Source organism: Vulpes vulpes, chromosome 8, assembly GCF_048418805.1.
Source record: "Vulpes vulpes isolate BD-2025 chromosome 8, VulVul3, whole genome shotgun sequence".
In the NCBI taxonomy this organism is placed as follows: Eukaryota; Metazoa; Chordata; class Mammalia; order Carnivora; family Canidae; genus Vulpes; species Vulpes vulpes.
This window is the reverse complement of record NC_132787.1, coordinates 43,294,803-43,319,731: the sequence shown is the minus strand read 5'-3', so window position 1 is coordinate 43,319,731 and position 24,929 is coordinate 43,294,803. Positions and strand designations below refer to the sequence as shown.

Sequence of the window (24,929 nt, the reverse complement as noted above, 5' to 3'; positions counted from 1 at the left end):
ATTTCCGGGCTGTATGGATATGTTAGGAAAAGAGTGAAGCACTACAGACCTTATACTTCAACTTTTGGAGGGAGTCTCCTTTGTAATTTCATCTCCCTGGATACTGGGGCTAGAGGGGGCCTATAGCTCAAAGCAGGGGAGGCAGCTTGTTTGCTGTCCTGATGGTTTCATCGCTTGGAAACCGGTGGCACTGTGTGCATAGGAGCTCCAGGACTGGGTGAGCATGGTGGCAGTGGGCAAGCTGCCTGTGTGATGTTTTGCACTGAGCAAAGGCACTCGGACCAGCTACAGGAGCCAGTGCCAGATGTGTGTATCATGCCACAGTTCCTACAGAAGGGCACATGAATGAGAAGGGATCGTTTTAATCTCTAAGCAGATGATTTATCAACAGTTTATGCAGAATTTCTAGGAATCTAACTTTTTGATGAGGATCCATTTTCAATTCCCCATGACCTCCAGACCTAGTTGGGGAATATCACCCAGCACAATGATGGTGGCACCATAATCTGCTAGCATATTTCTCTAGCATGTATCCTGCAATACCCATGTGCCCCTGTCCAGAGGCCTTTAGCAGTGAGCCTGCTGTCTGGAGTTGTGCAAGGGATCCTCCCCTTGGGGCTCTGCCTGCAGACAAATGGGCCTAGCCATCAGACCTGTGTGCACACACTCAGAACAGTGACATGTGTAACATACCTACGCATTACCCAGGCCTGAACCGTGCTGGGAGGGACCTTGGCCTCTGCTTCTGCAGCAGACCTTGGGGAAGACTGTCTCCCAGGTCCACTATGCCTGTTAGGACTTTGGGAGAACAGCACCCGACCTCTGAAAGGCAAGCAGCTCAGTTCTGCTGGGAGACCAGCTGAACTCCAGGAAAGGGACCTTGGTGGCTCACTTCTCCATAGGGCTTGCTCCGGGCTCACTGGGCTATCATCTGAAGAAGAGCTGCTAGGAAGGAGAAAATTCTGTCTTGGTCTCTGAAGACTAATGAACCATATAGCCCAGGTTCAGTCAGCCAGAGGCTAGCCTAGCCCCGGAGGTGAGTCACTCCAGCTTGGGGTAGACCAGCAACCCCAGAGGCCTCTCCTGGTCTCCCCAGTTCCAGCCCTCGAGGTCATAATTCTGATTCCCCACCTGCAGAGCCCTGGATGGATCATACTTGAAAGTGGACAGTGTCATCATCCTAGCCCTAACGTCAGGCCTGAAGGTGCAAGAAGATAATAAGTTAAATAGGGTTCTTCCTTCATGTCAACAACACCCTGAATTTCTCCAAGGCTGATAAAATGTAATCAGCAGCTCCTAGGGAGCCCTCTTCCCACCTCCTCCTACACAACGGGGTCCTTTGGGCAAATGCACGCCTTCCTACCACATTGGTTCATCTGTCCTTGACTGCCAGGGCAGAAGAGCACACAGAGGGCATAGGGCAGGAACAGGTCTCCAGTTCGCCTTCATATCTGGGTACTGCACAGTGAAACCAGCCTGAGGTCAAGAATTCATACTGTGGGGCCAGCCCAGCCGATGGGTAACTTGCTGCACTCAGCTACAGACCCCGTTCTAATCCAGCCCTCCACATCTCTCCCGGGACTGCCCCAAGGCGAGGCCTCAGGCAAGAGTTTTCTATCTGTCTGGGGGGCTCTGGACATTGCAGTGACATCCTGTAGCACTCCATGCAGCTGCCTAGGGAAGGAAGAGGGCAGGAAGCCACTGTGCCGGCACCCACAGGCCCTCCCCACCCAAGGAAACCAGAAGGTACATAGGAAAATACAGTCTTTATTGTTCTTCTGAAACAACAAACCAGAAATATAATTTTGCCTTTAAAAATCTTCTGTCTCAGGCTGAAGATACCACCATTGACCACACCCACCCCTCCCCTCCTTTTCCTTTAGAAAATTCCTAGATCAGGTATCAACTGGAAAGCCAAAAGAAGGAAGACTATGCCCCCAGACTCGGGGAGGCATGTTCAGCAGCTGCACTGAGGCCTCGGCTGGCCTTTTTCAGAGGCAGTACCTGCCCCACCCCCCAGCCTGCCCCCTTCACCTACCATGATCCTCCATGAGGTGGAAGAATTGGGGGGTGCACGGCAAGGTGGGCCGCCCTGTCCTGCCCTGTCCTTCCTTAGACCCTTGGCCTTCATGTTCTGGAGGCCTCTTCCTGGGCCACCAGCAAGACCAGAAACCAGCCTGATGCCTCCTGACTCTTGATAAGCCATGGGAAAACTGGTATCCAACAGAGGGAAACCCAGAACTCCCTCTGTAGAGGGACGACCTATAAAAGGGGACTAGTGACCCCCAAATCCCCACACAGCCAACTTCTCATCTGCCACCCCTATGGTGTAGGCTGGTAACAAACAGGACCCTGGCCCATACTCTGGTTTGGACGCAGTCCAGGTGCAATTAAAAACTCCAGGAAGCTCCCTAAGTGCACAAAACCCCACCCCCTGAAGCCCCTGGGCAGAACATGCAGCCCTCGCCCTGCTCCTGGGGTCTGCTTGCGGTCTGCTGGCAGGCTGTAAGCTTCCTTGAGATCCCACCATCATGATCCAGGACCCACCCCGGTGTCCCAGGCCTAGAGCTGCTGAAGATGGGGAGATGGGAGGGGGAAGGGTACAGAGCAATGGTTCTTGGGCTGCAGGCTATAGGAGTGGAATTGGTGGGTGTCCCCATGGGGCCTGGCAGTGGTGATGTCCTTAGTGCCGAAGAAACGCCCAGTGGTATGTGCCTGGGCTCTCTGGAGGCTGCCATCCACACATGCTGCTTCAAGGCCCTCTGAGCTGGTGTCCCTGGAAAACCCAGCAGGAGAGGTGTGAGAGGGTTACCATGGTGACAGGCAGTCTCATCCAGCAGCACCACTTTGGCCCACTTCAGAGGATCACAAAGGAATCCTTGTGTTGTCGGTGTGGGCTTCACCCCCCTGTTGACTTGAGAAGATTGTAGTAAGCAAGCAAAAGGTTCTGTGGCCTGAGGGTCAGAGACCCAAGGGGGAAACACGTCTCCACTCCCCAAGTTCTCATGACCTCTGTCTCCATGTGATTGTGTGTGTGAGAGAGACAGACAGACAGACAGACAGAGATTTCCAATCGATGTAATTGCGCTGGTGATGCTGAGTCTGTGTGAGAGTGAATGAGTGAAGCCAGGCGCAGTGTGGTTGGTGTGGCCTGTGGCAGGTAGAGGGCCTGGCTGGCTCCTACAGAAGGAGTGTATTAGAATTGTGTTCCTAAGTGCTGGATCCAGATGCCAGGGTTGGTGTGATTGTACGTTAGTACTAGCAGTTGAAGGCTGGACCCGAATCTGACACTGAAGGGCAGCTGAGAGCATCTTCCTGACTTAGAAGAAGGTCACGGAAATTGAGCCCTGGCCCCCAGATTTCTTCCTCCCCACACCTGTGTACCGATGAGGCGCTATGAGCAGGAGGTAGGGAGAGTTACCCAGCTGTGACTACACCTAGGGCAGGAAGGACAACAGGGGAACACTGAATCCAGAAGCCTCTACTTGCATACATATCCTTTCTTCTCTATGGCCAGAAGCTTAGGGAGATCCCTCAGGTGTTCCAGAGACTTGGTGGCCCAGAGAGAGGCATGAGCAGGAACCTTTAGCACAAGGGCAGCTCCCACAGAGACTTGGAAGTTCTTGGTGATGGCTGCACTGTGGCTTGTTTGCTGGAGGGCTGGGGAGGAAGGTGGAAGATGGGACTGTGGTGGAGGGAAGGGCCAGCCCTTACTGAAGCGATCCCCAGCAAGTTCTCCCTGCCCGTCCTACCTAGGCCAAGTGGGGCTGGGCTCTCATGCCACAGAAGAGATCTGCTTCTGGTCTTCATGCTCACCCTCCGGGTCCCCCATTAAGGGCTGCCGCTTCTTGAGCTCCCGGTGGTACTTGGCCATGAGGGAGGCATAGATGCAGCCGTAGGCAGCAGCCACCACCATCATGATGCAGACAATGCCGCACACAACCCCCGCGATGATCACTGTGCCAATGGCCCGCCGCACGCTCACCGGCCGATACCTCTGCTTCTGGGGGCAGGCTGTGCTGGGCTCGGGCTCGGGCTCAGCCCCTGGCTTGGGCTTAGCGGGTTCAGGGCTGGCTTTGGTGCAGGGTGGCCCAGGAATATCCAGCCCAGCTGAGCTATTCTCGTCCTCCAACTGGGAGCAGTAGTTGAACATCTCCATGGGGACCACACGCATGTCCTTCCCCCTCAGCTCCTTGGGTAGGGTGCAGGCAAGCTGGTCCAGGCGCCCCCCTGCATCCAGGGGAGAAAAAAAGGAGGAGCTGACCAGGCTGACCTGGACTCCCTCTCCCCATCCCCAAGTCCCCAAAACAGAGTCCCTGAAGGTCTAGTTTCTATGGGGAATGAAATCAGTCCTGGAATCCCATCAATAGGACAGGAAGGGAGAAAAACAGCTAGCATTTATTAAGCCAAGGACCATGATAGGTGAGGTACATATATCATGTCATTAATCTGCACAGAAGCCATAGAAGATGGATATTGCCATTATTTCCATTTTAGAGAAAAACACAACCATCTCTGTCAAGCCTGCTCTCCCCAGAGTCAAACTGACCCACAAGAGTACAGCAGTGCTAACCTGAGGAGGTACCCAAGGGAGACTTGGCCATGCACAGAGAGCCAGGAGCCCCGCTCAGGCTGTGGTTCTGCTCCTCTCTCCACCCCTGCTCACGGCCACGTGTAAGTCCAGAACACTGTTCTCCACTGTATCTTATCCTTACAGAGTTCCTCCCTCTCAAAAAAAGGACAAGTCAAAAGCCACTGCCACAGCCACCACTCTTCCATATGGAACCTTTTAGTTGCCCAAGAGTGGGGAGTAAAAAAGTTGGGTGAGAATGTTTTCCCTTTCCTCCCCAAGAGCAATCCAATAGCCCATCAGCACCCCTGACCACAGCATCTCTGAGTACAGTGGCACCCTGGGAGGGTACCCTGAGACCCATGAGGGCAAAGGAGAGGGTGCCTATGCTAATGAGGGGATATGGGCAGCAGTAGGTGCACAGGCTCATCATGACAATAGTGAGGCTGGACCACGGTGAAGCCAAACTATAGTCAAGTCATGAGAGGATGCAGATGTAGAACACAGGTAGGGCCAGAGAGAAGGTTGCTATGGAAAATTCTGTAGGAAGTCAAAGTCAGATTTTGTCCCTCTATCAGCTTCCAGTGAAATCTAGATGCAGGCAAGAGATCCCTTCCCAAATGGCTCCTGCTGAACAGGCTCCTGCCATTCCTTCATTGCCTGTTCCTTCTCCCAGAGCAGCTGTTGCAAGTCTCCTCATACAACAGATATTCTTTTCCTGAGATGTTGATGAAAACATCCCAGGATTTTTTTTTAAGAAGTGCAAGGTTGAAAACAACTGTACTATTGAAAAGTTCCAGGGGCACCTGGGTGGCTCAGTGAGCGTTTGCCTTCGGCTTGGGTTGTGGTCCCAAGGTCCTGGGATCAAGTCCCACATCAGGCTCCCTGTGGGGGGCCTGCTTCTCCCTCTGCCTGTGTTTCTGCCTCTCTCTCTGTTTCTCACAAATAAATACATAAAATCCTAAAAAAAAAAAAAGTTCCAAAAATATGCATTCCCATTCTATGCCCTTTTGTGCTGAGAACTTAGTTCCTGATAACTATATGAAAGGACAAGGATGTTGCCTAGGGATAACACATGGAGCTGAAGACACTTGGCCTCTAGCTCCCTTGTGCCACTGACTGCCTGGGTGTCCCAAAGGCAAGTCTTACATCCACCACAGTGTTTCCAAGGGCCACCTTTGTACAGGTAGGGATGGGGTGTTGAGATAGGGGCAACCTCATCTTCTTGCTCAAAGACCTAAGTTTGAATCATAGCCATGTCATCTTGTGTGAATTATTTAACTTATTTAATTGCATGTGAGTCTTGGTTTTCTTGACCATAAAATAAGAATGGCTAACTCAATTACCTGTTTCATAAGGATTAAAATTGATAATGTACATGAAAAGATATTTATAATGTAGAAACTATATAAGTATTACTCGTTATTTCCCAACTCACAAAAATGGGAAAAATTATCATAATGATAAACATCTATGGCACTTTATACATGAGAATATCATGCCAATAATTGAGATTGTGACTGGATATGAAACGAAAGGAGTAAGCTGAAGAGGATTGGCATTCTTTTCACATTGGTTCATTCATTCAGCAAATGCTCACGGAGCATCTCCTTTGTGCTGGACACCAAATTATGTCTTCTTAAGTCTATTTAATATTATGACTACCACTAGCAAATGGACAAATAAACGAGTACATTTTATGGAGGACTTGTTTTATGCCATGTACTTTTCGGGACTTTATATGCATTACTATTTATTTTATTTTATTTATTTGAGAGAGAGAGAGAGAGCACAAGTGGGGGGAGGGGGCAGAGAGAAAAGCAGGCTCCTCACTGAACAGGAAGCTCAATGTGATGATGCAGGCTCTCTATTTCAGGACCCTGGGATCATGACCTGAGCCAAAGGCAGACCCTTAACTGACAGAGCCCCTGAAGTGCCCACATGCATTACTATTTAATCCTTACAATGACTCTAGCAGATAGCTGTTACTTGCCCATTTTGCAAATAAGGACACTGCCACAGAGAGGTTTCTCAGGATCACACAGCTGGTAAGTGAAAGAGCTACAACTCAAACCCATTCTGGTACTTTTAATCACTACCCTCACTTTCTTGCCCTCCTTTTCATTCCATTTAATCATTTTATGGATTATTCTAGAACATTCCCAGATTGACAAATCTGGGAAGGGAAAGAGTAAAATTAAAGCCATTTGGCTTATTATTAAAAGCTTTGAATATAAAATTTATTGAGAATGAGACTTGAGATCATCATCAAAATGAAAATTTGGTTTTTATCTGTGGATTTAAATTATATTCCACCCTCCTAAAACTGTGGATATTTAAGAAATTCTTGTATTATTCTGAAGAGCAAGGGAGGTTTTTCTTCCTCCTACCATGCCAGGGAAGCCCAGAGGCTTACCTAGTGGGATGCAAAGAAAAAAAGTTGCCCCATGATACCTACAGAAGTGAGATCAAGTTACAGTGAGTCAGTCTGAAAGAAAAAGAAGAAGAGAGGCTGGGAGCTGGGAAGAGCACACAGAGAGGAGCTTGGAGCCGTGGAGGAGGACTGAAAGTGGCACCAGCCTCTCTCCCCTGCTGGTGGTTTGGAGCCCAGGCTGAGACCCCTCTAGCCCAGAGCTGGTGGAGAGGCAGGGCCACCCCCTTCACCCTGGACCTTGGCCCTGAGTCAGCGCCCAGCCTCCAGGAAACGTGTTGGGCCAGGTGTGATTCTCCCATTCCTCACACCCAGGTAGGACTAGTTGTGCTCACCTCGGTAGGAGAACCATTCCATCCAGTGCTTGAAGTCACGCAGGTTACAGTCACACTCCCATGGGTTGTCCCCAACCTGCAGCAGCTGCAGGCTTGCTAGGGGTTCAAACGTCAGCCGGTCCAGGTTCTGCAGACGGTTGGAGCGAAGTGACAGAGAGCGCAGAGCTGGGAGTCCATCGAAAAGGCCAGGGGGCAGCTGGGCCAGGCCGTTGATGGACAGGTCCAGGTGGCGGAGCTGGGGCGAGTGCTGCAGCAGGTCCCTGTCCAGGGTCCTGATGCTGTTATTGCGCAGCTGCAGCTCCGTAAGATTCGTCAGGTCCCCGAAAATGGACCGGGGCAGCTGGTCCAGGAAGTTGTTAGATAGGTCCAGCCGCTGGAGGCTGGACAGATTGGCAAAGGCCCAGCTTGGCAGGGCACTCAGCTTATTGTTCAAGAGTAAGAGGGTTCGGGTGGCAGCAGGCAAGTCTGGGGGCACCATGGTGAGGCCTAGGCCACTGCAATCCACCTCCAGGCTGCGGCTGTCACACTTACAGGAGAAGGGGCAGGCAGGGAGGGCCTCCACAGCATACAGGGTGATCCAGCAGGCAATCCCTGGAAGGGAGGGGGACAGATGGGTGGGAAGAAAGCAACAGGCGGGGGGCGGGGGGTGTACCACGTCCTGCTTCCATTCCATTCCCTCCTTTCTAATTTGTATCATAATGGCTTCTTGAGTTTATCTGCTTTAGCCCAAGCCACAATCGATAGCAGAAACCTTTACCGACCACATAAAAAGATAATTAACAAACCCAAAGCACATCTATATTATTGGACATCACACGGTGTCAGCAGGGCTTCTTGCCTCACAGCAAAGCTTTCTGGCAAAGAAATCACTTTAGTGGAGTACAATCCTGCAGAATGGCAGGCTGGAGTCCAGAGGACGAACATACTGTTCCACAAAGATGCCCCGGCTCATGGGGCCTCCCATGGTTGATCTCCTTGGGAGCTTGGGCCCCACTGGTACCATAGATGTTGACAAAACAAAGGATGTAAGGGTGTCAAAGAAACTTGCTCCCTTGTTCCTCTCCCAGTGTCACAGAGGAAGGTTCTCTTTCCAAAAGAAAATGACTATATTGCTGCTCCCCTCCCCTCTGCACCTCCACCTCCAACTTGGAGCTGCCCTAGGCTAAGACACACCACATGTGGAAGAGAGAAAACACCAAGGGGCACTCTTGCCCCCGCCCTGTCCCACCTCCCATGTGCAGTCAGATCTGCACAAATCCCAAATCCAAGGGGGTGCAGGTGGTAACTTAGCATGGAAATCAGGAGCCTGGGCCCCTCTAGGGTCCCGCTCCAAAGACCACTGAGGAAATATGAGGATATGATGCACAAATCCACTTCCATGCTGAAGCACACTTGGGCACAAGCCACTGCAGATCACAGGTTCCAGGAGAAGGTTCATATTTATTCCATCCTAAAACCAGCCATGCACTTAAGTTTGGCTCCTGTTTCTAAGGGCTGCAGGATAGCATTTCTGCAGGCTGGACCCATTAATAGGATTCCTTTTGTAGACCCATGTTTTTCCCAGAACCCCTCTGAGCGAGCAACCTCAAAGTCTGGCCTGGGAAGGGCTGGGGACCCTCAGAGAATAATTATAACAGGGCAGCTCATTTCAGTGCCCAGCAGCCCTTTCTCAGAGTACTGCAGAACTCCTCTCAGGTGTTCCTGAGTACCATGGAAGTTTGCTCACTGTGAAAGAAAAAAGGGATGCGCTCAAAATAGTTCAGCTTCACCAAGTCAGCACCCCGTCTGGCAAATTACTGGCTCCCTCTTGGATGTGGGATCGGTGCAGAGCTGTCAGCACATGGGAGGTTGTAGGGGCAAGGGTGGGAGTGCCCTTTTGTGCTCTCTCTCTTCTGCATGTGGCATGTCTCAGCCTAGTATAGCTCCAAGTTGGGGGCAGGGGTGCAGAGAAGAAGGAAGCAGCAGTGTAGCCATTTTCCTTTGGAAAGAGAGGCCCAGAGGAAAGACTCTAGCCAGGGAAGTGATGGAGAAGTTCGGACCCAGTTCATGGGCCAGGTGACCCCACTCAGAGAGGCAGCAGCCACCCCAGCTTGAGTGCCTGAATAGGATGGTCTTGAGTCTTTGTCTGGTAATGTCTGATTGTCTGGTGTCCCTAAGAACAGAACTTGAAGGGACAGTATGGGACTGCCTCCTCCCACTTGCAGGGTCAGTGACAGCTAAGAGGCAGTCTGCAAGGCTGACACCTGAGCCTCCTCATCTCAAGAGGAACAAGCACAGTCATGGCCATGGCTCTTACCCCTCCAAACCCTTCTGCTACCAGGTCAGCCTGCCCCACTCTACCCCCAACCATGCCATCTGAAAATAAACATTCCTCAGACTTCACTTTCTCCAGACAAAAATTCATTCTATCCAGCTTCCTTCACACAAGGATCAACATAACTAGAAGCCACTATCCCCCTGACCCCTGAGAAATTCAGGGTGACATAAAAGCTCTGCTGACACGAAAACATAATCCTGTATTGTGAGGTGTTGAGTGATTCTAGAATGCGGTTGAAATGGGATCTGAGTGGCTTGGGGATCAGCCACTCTCACGTGGTGAATAATTCAGGCTGCTTATGTCGTGGGGCCAAGCATATGAGGGGAGAAGTCAGGTAGAATAATGTCCCTCAGGACCATTTCTTACCTCTTACCATGGAGCCTTGGGCAAACCAGTCCTCACTGACCTGGGCCCTTTCCCTCATATGAGGAAAATTCTCAGGGCTTCTTTTAGCCTTACAACTTACAAGGCTTTCTCATGGGAAATGGAGGTTTCAATTTCCCCATATGCAGAAGGAGGGCTGGGATCTAACCCCTAGGGTCCTTCCAACACCACAATCCAAGAGCTCTCTAGTTCCCTCCATTTCAGAATCAGGAAGACTGAGACAGAAGTCTCCAGATTCACCTAGCCAGTGGAAGACAAGAGGGAGACTTGCCATCAGGGCAGCAGGGCTCTCACAAGCCAGACCGCTGGGAGTGGCATGGGGGTGGACTTCCTGGGCACAAGAGCAGACCCACCTGGAGACACAGAACCACCCGTCACAGCCTCCAGCTCCCAATTTAACCACAAAAGCTGTCAGTGGCAACTCTTTCTTTGGCTGCCACAGATGCCAGTACCATGGGCAAAACTGGCTTCCCAGGCCTTGGGCATCCCAGGAAGATCAGAGCTTCCTATAGCCTGGCATGCATCCCTGTGCACCAAGCTAGCCCCTGCCACCTGCCCCTGCCCTACATACTCACAGGAGATCTGCCTCCACTGCAGGGCAAGCCTGGTCCTCTGCTCGGGGCTACTGCCCCGGGCCAGCATGGTGAATGCCGCAGCTCTTACGGCCCTGCACCTCTGGGGATAGACGAGCCCCTCGGTGTGTGCTACCTGTCAGTCCTGAGAGAGAAAGAGAGAGAGAGAGAGAGAGAGAGAGAGAGAGGTGAGCTGAGCAGGCACTCTAGGCCCTGGTCCAGCCCAGGGGTTAGGGAGAGGACCTGGTGTCTCTTTACACTGCTTGTCATCCCCTCCCCTGTTCTTCTTAGCTATGATTCCCTGGGTGGGGGAAGGAGAATGAGGGGCAGAGAAGCCAGGAAACCTTCCCCTTCCTTGGGTGACCCAGTGGCAAGGAGGGCAGGGTGCTGAGCTCTGCCCTCGGGACTCTGAAAGTGGCCTCTCCGTTGCCACCCCACACACACACCCCACCTCTCTTGGTGCCTCTCTGGTGTGTTGTTGATCTCTAAAATGTTTCGGGAGTGATATGGCCTCCCTACGTCACAGGTGGAGATGTGGAGAGACGTATCAACTAGGCAAGCGGAGCGAGGCCACAGTGACACTGTTGCCAGTCCCAGCGCTGCTCTTACCATGGCCCCCGGGGAGGCAGAGTGTGCTTCTGTGTCGGGTGTGAGGCCCAGGCCCGGCTCTTGCCACCTGATGGCCTCCTGCTTCCCCTCCACCTTCGCCAGAGAGGTGAGGTGCGGTGCTCTGTCTTCCACCCGCTGGTCTATAATAAGACTCATCAGCTCAGGGAGTTCATGCCGCAGCAGCTGTTCCTGCAGGAGATAGGGACAGGAAGCAGAGGATGAGATTTCGGAGCAGAAGGAGGGCTGGGAGCAGGTCCGCAGAGGCAAGAAAGCAGGTTTCTCTTGCAGATGACAAAAGGGAGGTAGTCATCCTGTCTAGGGTCTCAGGACCTGCGCTGCCCCAACTGTGTGACTAATGAGAGGGACGAGGGCCCTCTTCTGGCCCCCATTTGCTTCCTGGTATGGCAAAGTTCCCTCAGACAGGGGACAGAGCCTCCACTCTCCCAGCCCCATCTGAGGGATGAGAAAGGAGGCTGCAGTGGCTGCCCCTGCAGCAGGCCACAGGCGGGGACAGGTGGGGAAGGGGACAGGAGGGGAAGAGAAGACTGCCGGCAGTCCAGCCCTCCCACTCCCAAAGGGCAGCAGCCCATCAGCCCACTGCTCCCTGCTGGCTCCTCTGGTCACCTGTTCATCCCTCCATGACCCTGATCGCTGGGGTGCAACCTCCCATCTCCCCCTGCCACCTCCTCTTGCAAGGAGCCAGGGGCAGAGTTAAGCAGGCAGCTGAGGAGGTGGAGGGGCCTGTTGGGAAGCTAACTCATTCAGCTCTGAAATCTCTGCATCCAGTGAAGCTGAAGCGGGTTTCCCTCAGGCATTTCGGTCCGCTGCAGCTCCTGGTGTCTCTCAGTGGCTTCCCAGCCCCCACTCTTGAATCTAGCTGCCTTGAGTGACAAAACCCACTAAAAACACAGCAACCCCCACAGGACCTTGAGCAGTGCTCCGGGCAAGGGCAGCCTGGGGTGGGGAGGGGGTGGTCTTTGGCTTTCTCTTTCGCCCCCCTCCATGGGGGAGGGGGCAGGGAGAGGGATGTCCAGTCATGTAGGCCTCCAGGGGCTGGCAGACGAGTCACAACTAGGCCCTGACACAGGGTGTGGGGGGCAGTCCAGTTCCCCACACTGCTTCCTCCCCAGGCCCTGGGCTGAGGCGTGAAGGAGATGCTTGGAGCAGCTCAGGTGTCTTCTCCATCTGCTCTCTCTCCAGATCAGGCAGGCAGGCTTCTGGTTCATGGCCGGGTCCCACCGCTCCCTAGCTGTGAGACCGTTAACCATGTAAACTCTCTGAGCCTCAGTTATCTTATCTCTACAAGTGGTGACAGTAATATTTCATGGGTGAATCTCTGCGTGGATCCACTTAATTAAGGGAAGAAAGTTAACATTTACTATATTTAGTACACATTACCTTAGAAATAACTCAGGCAAATGTGCCCAGCTTGGATTTGAGCCCAAGAAAAGTGTGAGGAAGCCCCAGTTCCTCCGCTGGGAGGGGACAGCAGCTCACAGCAATTCTAGGTAATGTCGCCCTCCTGGTCCCACCAACCTCACCCATGGGTCTCCTCCATTTCTGAGCAGATGGCCCATCAACAGGATGTCCCTGCCCAGGCACGCTCACACACACAGCCCTCATGGACCTCTACCATGGCCAGCAGCACCACCCTCTCCGTGTCCTGCAGGCCCTGACCCTCAGACAATCTCTCACTCCAGTGAGAACCCTCACATCCAGAGTTCACAGCACCCACATGACATTAGGCAGGTTAGTGGGCATCCAAGGCATGGAGATGACGACCAATTCACCGAGGGTCACATGCCAGCTTGGAGACAGGTCATGGGCTTCTGAGTCTGGCTGCTCATCCACTCCCTGGTGACTGCCACCCAGCAATAGCCCTTATGGGGAGACACTTATGTGCGCACAGAGCAGGGTGCACATAGGCTCCCAGACACGTGCTTGGAGCTCCCAAAACAGCACATGGTGCAAACACACACCCACAGGGAGCTGTGCAGTTAGGCACGCACACACACACACACACACACACACACACACACATGCATGCCTTGCTGGCAGCCCTCCAGCACTCCTCCTCAGATGCCGACACTCAGCCAGCAAAAGCCCCCAGCAGACAGATGCACCGGGACACCTCCAACCTAGAAGTAAGGTCTAACAAAAACCCTGCTGGGCAACCTCTACCCTAGAATTTTTTCTATACTCACACCCAGAGGGGTGCTGGAGACCCAGTCCAGGCTTCTGCTCCTACTCTTTCCAGCTTCTTGCAAGGAGACAGGTGGCAGAGAATCCCTCACCCAAGCCCAGGTTCTGTTTCCACCTGAGCCTTCTCTCCTCTGCTTCAAGCCAACTCTCGCTCTCCTTTTCCACCCCACCCACCCATCCCGGACCTCAGCATTACCCCAGTAATGAGCCCAGGAGTTGACCAGAGAGCACCAATCAGTGGAGACAGTGGCCTGAAGCAGGTTCTGATACCCCATCCCCAGCCTTGGGTGCTATCACCTGTACACAGTGAGTCAGGCAATTTGCCACAAGGCAGACCCATGGGCATTGTCCTCCAAGGTGATGGGACATTGCTGACTTCAGTATCTCTGGAGAAATATGATGAAAACAAAGTCCCCCAGGTCCATGGGTGGGGTGGAGGGTGTGAGGGTGCAGGGGTACCTGTGCCCCCCTAGGGAGCTGACCCTGCCTCCTTGGGTGCCATGGAGTAACCTTTAGGGAGGTATAGGGCTAGAGCCTAGCACTTCCTGGCTCCTTGCCCTTTGCCCACAAGCACACCTCCAACCAAAGGACCCCTTCCCACCCCAGAAGTATCTAGCCTCATTAGGAAGGGGATGACCTACATTAGACGTGCAGCAGCTGTAGCAGGTGCTGGCCAGTGTTGGGATAAATGGGCACTGTCTGAGAGGGAGGTCCCCACCCGGGATGGAGAATGGGGGAAAGAAAAGTGTAGGCAGGTCCTGCCAGATAGTTCTCCGTGTCCCTCAGCCTTGTGGCTCTGGATGCTGGATCTGCTTCTGATCCTCACAGGGCTCATTGTCCCAGTCCCAGGGACACAGACACCGGAGAAAAGGGCTGGGCCCCAGCAGGGCCTCCAGGCCTCCATTGCTGGGCTTTGCAGAGAGAACCAGGGTGGAGGGTGGGGTCCAGGAGCCACAAGCAGTCATGAGAACCCTTGAGAATCCTTTGTGGCCTATGGGCATTACCTAGGAATTTCTGAGATGCAGAATCCCGGGCTCCAGCCCAGGCCAACCCAACTAGAATCTGAATTTTAACAAGATCCTGTACTCGAGTTTGAGCAGCACAAGCCCAAATCCCGTCCCTCCCAGCAGGCCCTGGCACCTACCTCCCGGGTGCCTGCGCCGGTCAGTCTGCCAGGCCCCATCTCAGGATTGGCAGTGGCCTGGGCATAGGGTGAGGGATGCTGACACTAACCTCCTTCAAAAAGCCTCTGTAAAGGGAGAGGTGATAACCAAGCCACAAACACCTGCATACAGTGTTCCTAATCCTCAGAACACCTGAGGCTTTGCAGATGGGGGAAACTGAGGCAAAGGAAATTAAGTACGTGGCTCAGGTTAGGCCACGGAAAAATGAATACAGCTTTGGGTTCGAGCAGTCTGGTGACAAAGCTACTAACTCAGCTGCCTTTATAGGCTCCTGGGTCCCTTCTATTCCTGATCTGCTCACACACGGATGTTCCAGGTACAAGAAGGAAAGGCAGAAATGGGGGAGGCAAACTTTGGTTTGTACAGTCCTTCCCAGTTATGCAGCATCTCCTCATCCCCAGGCTCACTGGCCCTGAGGAGGCAGGCGTTCTGATGCCCCTCCTGCTGGTGAAGAAACCAGCTGTGCAGTACAGGACTGAGACACAAGACCGGTCCCCCCTCCCAGGCCCCTCTTTCCAGTAACATCATAGATGTGGTGCAGGCAAGCCCCAGGTGGCCAAGATCTTAGGAAAGGAAGTGGAGGGGGCTTTCTAGAAACCCTTCCAGCTGGGTGGGTTGTGGGGGGTGCTGAGGTGAGGAGGGTAGGCTCAAGGGAAGCCAGGGGGTGGAGGGTAGTGATGGAACAGGAGGCAGCAGTAAGAGCAGAAGACTCCACGTGCTCCCGCCAAGCTGAGTGGGTGCAGCAGCATCCCCTGGAGACAGGAGGTGGGAGCTGCTTCCCTGGTAGAGCACCTCGCCTCAGTCCCATGGGCGAGGAGAGCCTCCTGGAGCCCCCAAGCCCACATAGTGCTCCAGTTAGGATAGTGTGGGGTGGTGGCCTCTCTGTGCTCCTGCCCCTTCAATTTCTCCTACAGACAGGGGTTAATCCTCCAAGTGGACTGGCTCAGACCGCAGCTAGAAACGCCAACACACCTACCTCCAGCCTGGTGTCTACATCCTCCCTCTGATGCTCTGTCATGCCCGTCTCCCCAGGTCAAGTGTCCAAACCACACACCCATTCAATGCCCATTGTGTCTCCCAGCCTGGGGGTTCCTGACTCCTCGGACATCATGCTGGTACTGCCATTCACCCCCCTAGTACCTCCCTTTGGTCAAGTGTCCCTAGATGAGGACAGGGCTTCTGCACACCCTCAGCATCCAAGACCCACAGAACTTAGAAGCTAGAAGGGCCTTCGTGGCCACCTGCACACTCACTTCACCTGCAGACAGGTGAAGGTCACGGGCCCATGAGACACATCAAGAGGGTGGGGAGGGACCTGGACTGTAGGGTGGCCCAAGCTAAGCCCTGTTAGGTGGGCTGGGCTCCCTGCCTACTGCCTCCAGTCTGGCCATCTGGGCCCTTCCAAGAAACATTCCCAGTCTCTTCCTGCCTGTCACCCCCATAACACACACTGCCCAGGCAGCACGGAAGCAGGTTTAAAAAAAAAAAAAAATCTATCACAAAAAAAAAAATCTATCTCTACTTGGAACTGGCCAACCTTCCTGATTCATTTTCAAGCGCATACCCCATTCTCACCCCAAGCTGCCTGCCTCCTGGTTTCCTTGTGGAATACTCCTGATCCCAAACAGATCTTCTAGGAATCTGAATGGAGAACCCCCTGAGTCTTTCCTCCCTGGAGCCCCCTCTCTATTGGGAACAAACCAAGTGTGCTCACGCTCACTGAGGCTGTGGATCTAGGCTCAAGCCGTGGTCTGGGGCAGGGGAAAGGAGAAACCTGATCTGGGGTAGAAGAAGGGAAGCTCCCATGCTACCCATTCTGCCCAAAGCAGCTCCACACAGCCCCTCCTTGGCTTTGGTGCCTATGAAATGGGAACAAGGTTTGCTCATCCAGGCCCCAAACACAGATTCCAGCCAAACAAGAAACCAGATCAATTGCTTAAGAAACCTCCCCTTTCTCCTGCCACCCCCAGGCTGGCTTTCCTGGGCTCCCTCTTTTGGCAGTGCCAGAGACTATGGCAGTGGGGAGGTGGGGTGGGAAGAGCAGGAAGCTGCTTTGGGTTTCCCTCCTGCTGGACTTCCCCGCCCCCTCCACGTGCTCAGCCTCCTCCCCCCACCTCCTGCTGATTTAGTTATCTAAGCTTCTGGGTGTCAATCTGAGTCATGCCAAGGCAATGCCCAATGCACCCTGACAGCCAGGTGCCACCCTCACCACCACCACCACCACCCTGCCCCCACCATCCCCTGGAACTGAGCTGGGCTCTTGGGATCCCTGGCCAGGCCACCCTCTCTACATTGTCAAAATGGCCCCAGGGCTGCTGAGAGCCTCTTTCCTCCTCCAACTCAGGATGCTGGTGCCCCACTAGGTCAGGAAGCCAGGTAGGCATGGCCTGGCTGTACAGCATCCACTCACCCTAGGCTGAGTCCACATAAGGGTTGGGCCTTCCCAACCCATTTATAGACAGAGGGCCCAGGATGCAGCTGGTGGACACCCTGGGCGAGTTCTCACAAGCCTGTGTCCACCTCCTGTCCCTGGGCCCCTGGGGGGCTGGGAGCAGGGCTTCAGGCTTGCGAAGGAAGAGCTGCAAGGCTTTTCTCCCTGTCCATTCCCAGCCACACCCCCACCAGGGAGGCTTCTCCCACAGCTGCGTGGGGCCCTGTCCAGCTCAGGGGAAAAGCTCCTCTGCACCCTTGTCCAAGGACAGCTGCCTGAAGGCCAGCAATCCCATGCTGAGGGCATCCTGCAAAGGGGCCAGTCCCCAAGGTCTATTCCCACACTCACAGCACAGTCCCCCAGCCTGCCCACCCCCCACCACCAAGCCATCCTCCGTTCCAGACCCGTCACCAGCATCACCTTTCCCCTAGCACCCGAGCTCCTTGGGCTATGAATGCTGAGCCGGGCAGGCAGACGGCACAGGGCTCTTGGCTGGCACTCCCTATGCTGTGGGGACTGGTTTCTATGCCACCGGGCCTGTCATTTGGCTCTGGCACTGGTCTGCTCCCCCCTCTCCTTCCCCAGCTTCCCCCTCCCCAGCAGAATCCCAGCTCACCTACCCAGCACTCTGAGGTCCGAGTACCCCTGCGTCCTGTGTCTTTGCCGCCCCCCCCCGCCCCTCCCCCGCCCCATGTCCAGTCCCCAGCACTTTCCCAGCCCCAGCGATTGCTCCCAGGCAGGAGGTAACAGCAGCTGTCCGTGCAGGGCCAGGGGAGCCAGCAAAGCTGGGGCCATCCCTGGGGCCCCGCCGCCCTGCACCCCACCGGCCTGCGCGCCTTCCCTCCAGCGCACAGCACTCACCTGTCTTCCCCCTGACCACAGGCTCCTTAAATCAAGTAGCTCCAAACCGTCCAATGAGACCCTCCCAGCATTCCCGGAGCGATCCAGGCAGCGCTGCCGAGCGGAGCGCGGTGGGCACCGAGTCCCAGCCCACCCGGAGCGGGGACCGGGCGCGCGGCCCGCAGCCGGGGATGGGGGCGGGGTGGGGTGGGGGTGGGGGAGCGCCTGCCGCCGCCGGGTGGACGGGGCTGCGGGTCAATAAACCGGGAAGGGAAGAGGGAGGGACGGAGGGAGACAGGAGAGGGGAAGGCAGGGGAGAGGAGGCGCGCGCGTGTGCGCGAGCAGAGACGGAGCAGTGGAGTGACAGCTGGGGCACCTCTGCGATGACAGCGACAGCACACACGGGCGAAGGCGCTCGCGCACAGGCGCACGCGCGCACCAGGGCACCCCCGGCCGCAGGGCCGCGCTCCCTAGAAGTGTGAGCGCTTCAAAGGAACAGAGCCCTCCGGCTTAGTGGCCTCCAGCTGGAGGGGAGGAACGCGGTCTCCGCGGTGCCTCCATCTTCCCTCTGCTCCGAGCCCTCCCCGCCACGACCGCCGCCCCCTCCCTGTCTCTCCCCCCTCTTCCCTTCCCTTCGGGCAAATAGGGGCAGGATCCAGGAGGCAGAGGCCCCTAGGAAGCTGGCTCTAGGCCAGAGATACGCCCGGCAGTGTCCTCCATCCTGCTTGTGGAGAAGGAAGAACTGAACCCTCTCCCCAGTCCTGGGATGATTTATTCCAGAGAGGGTAATTGAAGGGGTGCACAGGACAGCCATCTACCTGGCAGTCCTCCAGAAAGGGGTCCTGAGCCACACAGAGCTAGTGTTATATGGTCACACACAGTCACTGAGGCTCAGTGACCCCAGACCAGGGCGATTCCGGAGGGGCCTGCTGCAGCCAGCTGACAGATTGTCTGTAGGGCCCCAGGGTTGAGCTCTGGAAGAGCCAGGGGTAAATGCAGCCCCGCTCTGCCACACCTGGCTTTTCTAGGCTCCTTGCTCTCATCTAAATGGGGTAGGCATGGACGGGGAAAGACTGGCATTCAAGAATTCAGAAGTCTCGTTACTAACCAATCAGGACAAAGAAGTTGGGGAAATTGACATTCCAAGAGATGGCAAGTGTCTGATCCAAAGGCAAAGGAAGCCAGAGACCAAGCCAGAGGAGGAGTCCCAGCCTGGAGCACAGACCCCTAAGTTGACCCTTCTCTGAATCTCTTAAAATCTACCTGACAAGGAGATGGCATGGCATGTTGGCAGTATGTCAGTGTACCGCAGTGTCCCTCTTCCACTCCACCTGCTGGATCCCTCAAGGGGATTCACCTTCAGGATGTAGGGGGGAAGCGGAAGCAGGTCAAAAAACTCCCTTGACTCAGGATGCTTCTGACAGACAGTCCTGCACCTGTCAACACAGCAGCCAGGGCTCAGACTGCTGTCCCAGGAGGAGAGAGAGAGAGAGCCTCTTCTACCTCCTGGGATTTCCCTACCCCTCACCTATGCAGCTGTCACATGCATCCTGCCCTTCAAGCTAACTGCACCCACTTACCTCTAAACAGACCTCTGCTTCTCCAGCTCCTTCCCTGAGTCTGGAACACTCTCCTTCCCCATGGGTATCCTCCCCTTCTTAAAAACCCAACTGCAAAGTCACCTTCTTTATGAAGTCTCCCTGACTAGTCCACAGACTTGTGGACTATAGCACATATAGTCCTATAGGACTATAGGACTCTGCAACCTATAGCCTTTCTTTGGGCCACCCTTGTGATTCTTTTTTTTTTTTTTTAATAGTGTGATGTTTCCTTTTATTTTTTTTAAAGATTTTATTTATTTATTCATGAGAGACAGACAGAGAGAGAGAGAGAGGCAGAGACACAGGCAGAGGGAGAAGCTCCATGCAGGGAGCCCGATGTAGGACTCGATCCCGGACCCCCAGGATCAGGCCCTGGACTGAAGGCGGCGCTAAACTGCTGAGCCACCCGGGCTGCCCACCCTTGTGATTCTTACCACAGAAAACGTATACCAGCTTTCTGTGATGTGGTTTCTCTTCTGTCATATACTATGAGCTGTTCCAGAAGAGGGACTCTGCCTCTCCCATGCCCCAGTGCCTTCTTGTCAGCTGAATGAGGGATAAAACGGAAGAGCCTAACCCTAGGCATCAGGGGACCCAGGGTGAGTCTAGACTCTGTTGCTCATCAACTAGCTATTAGTTAGTTAATGAACCTGACAGCCCTGGGCCTAGGTTTCCTGCTCTGTAGAATGCAGAAGTAGAATGACTGAGATCTTTGGTCTCCCTTCTGTTACTGGCACTCTGTGACCTCGAGCATCTGCTGGCTCCCCAGCTTGTAGCATAAAAGATGGGCTCCTCCTAACCTCCCAGCTCCTGATCAGTTAAACAGTCTCTGGGGTGAGTTATCAGGGCAGAGAAGGGGGAAGGACAAAGTAGATATGAGAGCAAGGGGGTAAAATGCAGAGGTGCTGACCCCTGGGAGCGTGGCTCCTGACAGGGACCTCTTCTCCCTGCATGGGCATGTGTTTGCATGTGCACATAGCTGTTTTGCTTTGCTGTCTGTGATGACAAAGCAGCACCAAGGTGACAGCCAACACTCTGAGCAAAAAGGTGCATCTTGATAAGCCATCTGCTGCCTTTGGCCTTATTGAGACTCTTGTTAGGTTGTCTGACAGCCAAGTAGATCTTAAAGAAAAGCTGCTTTGGAGGAAGGCACGAGATCATCATGGAGAGGCAGAGACCTTTGTGCAGAGGCAGGGGAGAAAGGAAAGGCAAGAGGAGGCCCAGGGGAGGGAAAGGGACAGGCACTTTCGGGGCAGGAAGAAGAGGGTATCATTGTTCCCCTCTATCAGATCGTAGCAGGACCTGGGGACCAAGATCAGGCTGTGAAACAAGGAACAATGACACATGGGGGGTGGGTATGTATCCTAATAACCCACTGGAGGAGGCAGCCCAGAAAGGCCAGGGGCCTCACATTCCCCCCACCCCTTTGCTTGGATTTCTCTTCACCATGAGTTCTGAGCATGTCTGCAAACATTATACCATGAGGCATTATCTCCTACACACAGCAGGCTGATAGGAGGGACTGGGAGGGAGGCTGGCCAGCCTGGCAGTGCCCCTGAGATGGGGGTCCAATGAGGTTCTGACAAGGGCCGACAACCTGAGCAAGCAGTACTGGGACCCTAGGGCCACCCTGGCAGGTCTCCCAGGAGAGATGGCTGGGCTCTCTCAGTGTCTGGGGTGGAAGAGTACAGTTTGGGTTGTAAGGCATGAGTTGAACAGGATTTGAAATGATGAAAGCCATTCAGCATGGCAGGACAGACAGTGTATTGTTGAAGACGCTCCCATGCTCCCCACTACCTCCCTCATTCCATCCCAACCCCTGCTGTCAGGATCTAGTGCTTCCTGCCATGTTCTTTTGGTCTCTCACCTGAAATTCCTGTTTCTTAGTGAGTCCCCTCCTAAGCCTTCAGGGAATCAGAGCACAGCTACATCTCAGGGTCTCAAGTCCAGATCTGTAAGAAGGTAAGGCTCCCTATGGGAGGAAGGAGTTCAGCATGGACCTGAATACTAAAAGTAAGGGACGAGACTGAGAGAGCTTAGAGAATTTGCTTCTGGTCAAGTAGCTGGCTCAATGGAATTCACAAATATTAATTTATTTAAATCAAAAAATATTTTTGGAGCCCCACAATGTGTTAGGTACGATGCTAGGTACAAGGGATCAGAATTCACTCCCCCTTGCCTGATATTAGCCCGCACGCCAATAAGTTGAGAGAGGCAATAAATGAGAATAAAATAAATAAATCATATTGCTGAGAAACTAAAAAGAATGATGAAATTAGAATGAAGGGTGAAGGGGTGGGCTGCTCTATCAGGAGAGGTCAGGGAAAGCCTCTCTAGGAGGTGATGTTTGGGCTGAGATCTGATGACAAGAAGGAGCCAGCCATGTAAAGTTCTAAGGGAAGAGCATTCCAGGAAGGAAGGACAGCTGATGCAGAAGCCCTAGGTGGGAGCAAGATTAGCATGTTTGAGGGAGAAGATGATTCAGGTTGAAATCAGAGAGAAGAGCATGGCCAGCTTCTGTGGGTTTTGAGGCCATATTACAGAGGAGTTTAGATTTTTGTTCCAAGAGCAGTGGAAAGGCATTAGAAGGCCTTAAGCAAGGGAGTGACATAATTTGATCTTCAGAAAGATCACTGTCATGGTTATTGGAGAACAGAGAGGCTGCCTAGGGGCCTAGCCCATTAATCCAAATGAGAGATGTTGGGTTGGCCCAGGGTGGTAGCAGGGGAGGGTGGAGCAGACAGACATGGTGTTTTGTTTTTTTGTTCTTTGTTTTTAAATATTTTACTTATTCATGAGAGACACAGAGAGAAAGAGGCAGAGACACAGGCAGAGGGACAAGCTGCCTCCCTGTGGGGAGCGCAATGTGGGACTCGATCCCGGGACCTGGGATCATGACCTGACCTGAAGGCAGATGCTCAACTGCTGAGCCACCCAGGCATCCCAGCATGATGTTTTGGAATCAGGCCTACAGAACTTGGGTGGGATGAAGAAAAATGATTAACAATTAAGTAGAATATGCCCCAAATGATGAAATCTTAAAAAGGGTCACATTTTGGAGAGGAAATCCAGAGTTCAGTTTTGGTGTTTTTTTTTTTTTTTTTAAGATTTTATTTATTTATGAGAGACATAGAGAGAGGCAGAAACGCAGGCAGAGGGAGAAGCAGGGTCCCTGCAAGAAGCCCAATGTGGGACTTGATCCTGGGATCCTGGGATCACGACCTGAGCCAAAGGCAGAGACACTCAACTGCTGAGCCACCCAGGTGTCCCCAGAGTTCAGTTTCAAACATGTGAAGCTTGAAAAGTTCTTGGTGACTCAAGTGTGGAGATGCAGTTAGCAGCTGGAATGTCCTAGGTTCTACAAAGGATACCCGGATGGTGAAGGACCTCAGAGGAGCTTATGCACCAGCAGAGAGAACCTAGGGGAAGAGAATCTGCTTTGCTCCCCACTCCTCCTATTTCTATTCAAGAGCCTCAAAACCCTGTCTCATTAGGGAAAAACTAACCCCCACCATCTCGAGACTCTGTTAGAATCATAGACTTTTTTGAGCTCAGGAATGTCATGATTCTAGGCACCTTGGCTCTGAACACCGGTAGAGAGTCAGTCTTCCTCTAGGAATAGGCTGAAAGAACTTTGGCCATGGAAGCCAAGGACGGGTAAATCAGCCTTCCTAAATCCCAAAGATTTGATCATTCTAAGCATTAATGTGACTCCTCTCTCACAATTTGTAGAAGATGCCTCTTCTTTCTCTCAGCCTTTTTCTACAGGTTCACCTGTAGCAATTATCTAAAGTGAGTATCAAGGATGATCTTAAAAGGAAGAATAAGGGGGGCGGAGCACTGAGGAGGAGCCCCCTGCGGGGTTAGAGGGAACCATGAGAGAGAGAAAGGAATGTGACAACCAGCACTGGGCCCTCCAGCATGAGCCTCATGTGTTGATCATGTGCTGTGTCCATGTGTCTTTTGTTTTGGTCAGGACCAAGAAGTCTATGTACCTGTGCCCTTCCCACCCACTCCTTTCAGCCATTGGACCTTGAAGCAACAAAGAAGTGCAGAGAGAACTCAACTTCCCATATTATGGGACCTATTCAAGAAGGCTAGCCATAGGGATGCCTGGGTGGTTCAGCAGTTGGGCACCTGCCTTAGGCCCAGGGCAGGATCCTAGAGTCACAAGATCGAGTCCCACATCCCACATCGGGCTCCCTGCATGGAGCCTGCTTCTCTCTCTGCGTCTCTCATGAATAAATAAATAAAATCTTTAAAAAAAAAAATTAGAAGGCTAGCCATAGTTCTAGCCATAGAACTGCCATGAGACTCCAAGGGAGGTGAGGACCTCTCAGGCCCTCTCAGGGCCTCTCAGATGATAGAACCATCATCTGTAAATCCATATGACCCCCTAGAATTGCATTATCCAATATGGTGGCCACCAGCCACATGTAGCTATTTAAATTTAGATTAATTATAATTAAATTAAAAATCTAAAATTCAGGTCCTCAGTCATAACAGCCTCATTTCAAGGACTCCATAGCCACACGTGACTCGTGGCTACTGTATGAGGCAGTGCAGAGCTGGAACAGCCCCAGTACTTCAGAAAGTTCAATCAGACAGCATTGCTGTACAACAGTGATCCCAAACCATGGTTCCTGGACCAAGAGTATCAATACCATCTGGGAGCACTTTAGAAATACAAATTCTCAGTCCCCACCCCCAGACATTATAAGAGACTCTGTCTGGGACAGGGACAAACCTTCCAGATGATTCTTTTTTTTTTTTAAGATTTTATTTATTTATTGGAGAGAGAGAGAGAGCACACAAGCAGGGGGAGGGGCAGAGGCAGAGAGAGAAGGAAACTCCCCACTGAGGAGAGAGCCTGATTCCACTTGGGGCTCCATCCCAGGACCTCAGGATCATGACCTGAGCTGAAGGCACTTAACAGGCTAAGCCACCCAGGCACTCCCTTCCAGATGATTCTAACATATGCCAAAGTTAAAGAACCAAAGCTCTAGTGTAGAATTCTCCAATTATCCTTTTCAGCCTCAACCTTATACTCCTTCCTAGGGCAAATATAAGTATGATGGATTTTAGAACTGAAGAAACAACTCCAAAGATCACAGCTCAGGCCAAGCCAGGGTCAGAACTCTGGCCCGTTGGCCCTTCCTTGGTCTCTTTTTTTTTTTTTCTTATCAAACTTGTCTATGATCATTCTATACTGAAAAAACAAAAGGATGCAATTCTGTATCTCTGCACCTGAACTCCAGTTCCATTAGAAGGGCCAGCTGCTGAGTTTGGGGAAGTCAGAATGACCAAGACAGAAAATCTCTCCACTAAATGAGTGAAATATCAGTGAGGGTGACAAAACACGAGACACCTAACTCTGGGAAATGAACAAGGGGTAGTGTGGAAGGGGAGGTGGGCAGGGGGATGGGGTGACTGGGTGACGGGCACTGAGGGGG

The 24,929-nt window shown here is 53.0% G+C and overlaps 2 protein-coding genes across 4 annotated transcripts in view; one reads left to right on the top strand and one right to left on the bottom strand.

Moving 5' to 3' along the window:
- CACNA2D4 (calcium voltage-gated channel auxiliary subunit alpha2delta 4) overlaps positions 1-24,929 on the top strand; it is a 134,027-nt gene that overhangs the window by 87,615 nt on the left and 21,483 nt on the right. The window lies entirely within an intron of this gene.
- On the bottom strand, positions 1,752-18,496 carry LRTM2 (leucine rich repeats and transmembrane domains 2). 3 transcript variants are annotated; one of them, XM_025995481.2, is made up of 6 exons: positions 17,897-18,447; positions 11,219-11,407; positions 10,613-10,754; positions 7,337-7,927; positions 3,753-4,230; positions 1,752-2,776 (listed from the first exon to the last, which is right to left on the bottom strand). In XM_025995481.2, exons 3-5 carry the CDS (start codon positions 10,677-10,679, stop codon positions 3,776-3,778), a joined length of 1,113 nt encoding a protein of 370 aa, XP_025851266.1. In that variant the 5' UTR covers positions 10,680-10,754; positions 11,219-11,407; positions 17,897-18,447; the 3' UTR covers positions 1,752-2,776; positions 3,753-3,775. The 3 variants fall into 3 exon arrangements, with proteins under 3 accessions (XP_025851266.1, XP_025851264.1, XP_025851265.1); XM_025995479.2 differs by having other exon boundaries at positions 1,752-4,230; positions 17,897-18,496; XM_025995480.2 differs by having other exon boundaries at positions 1,752-4,230; positions 17,656-17,898.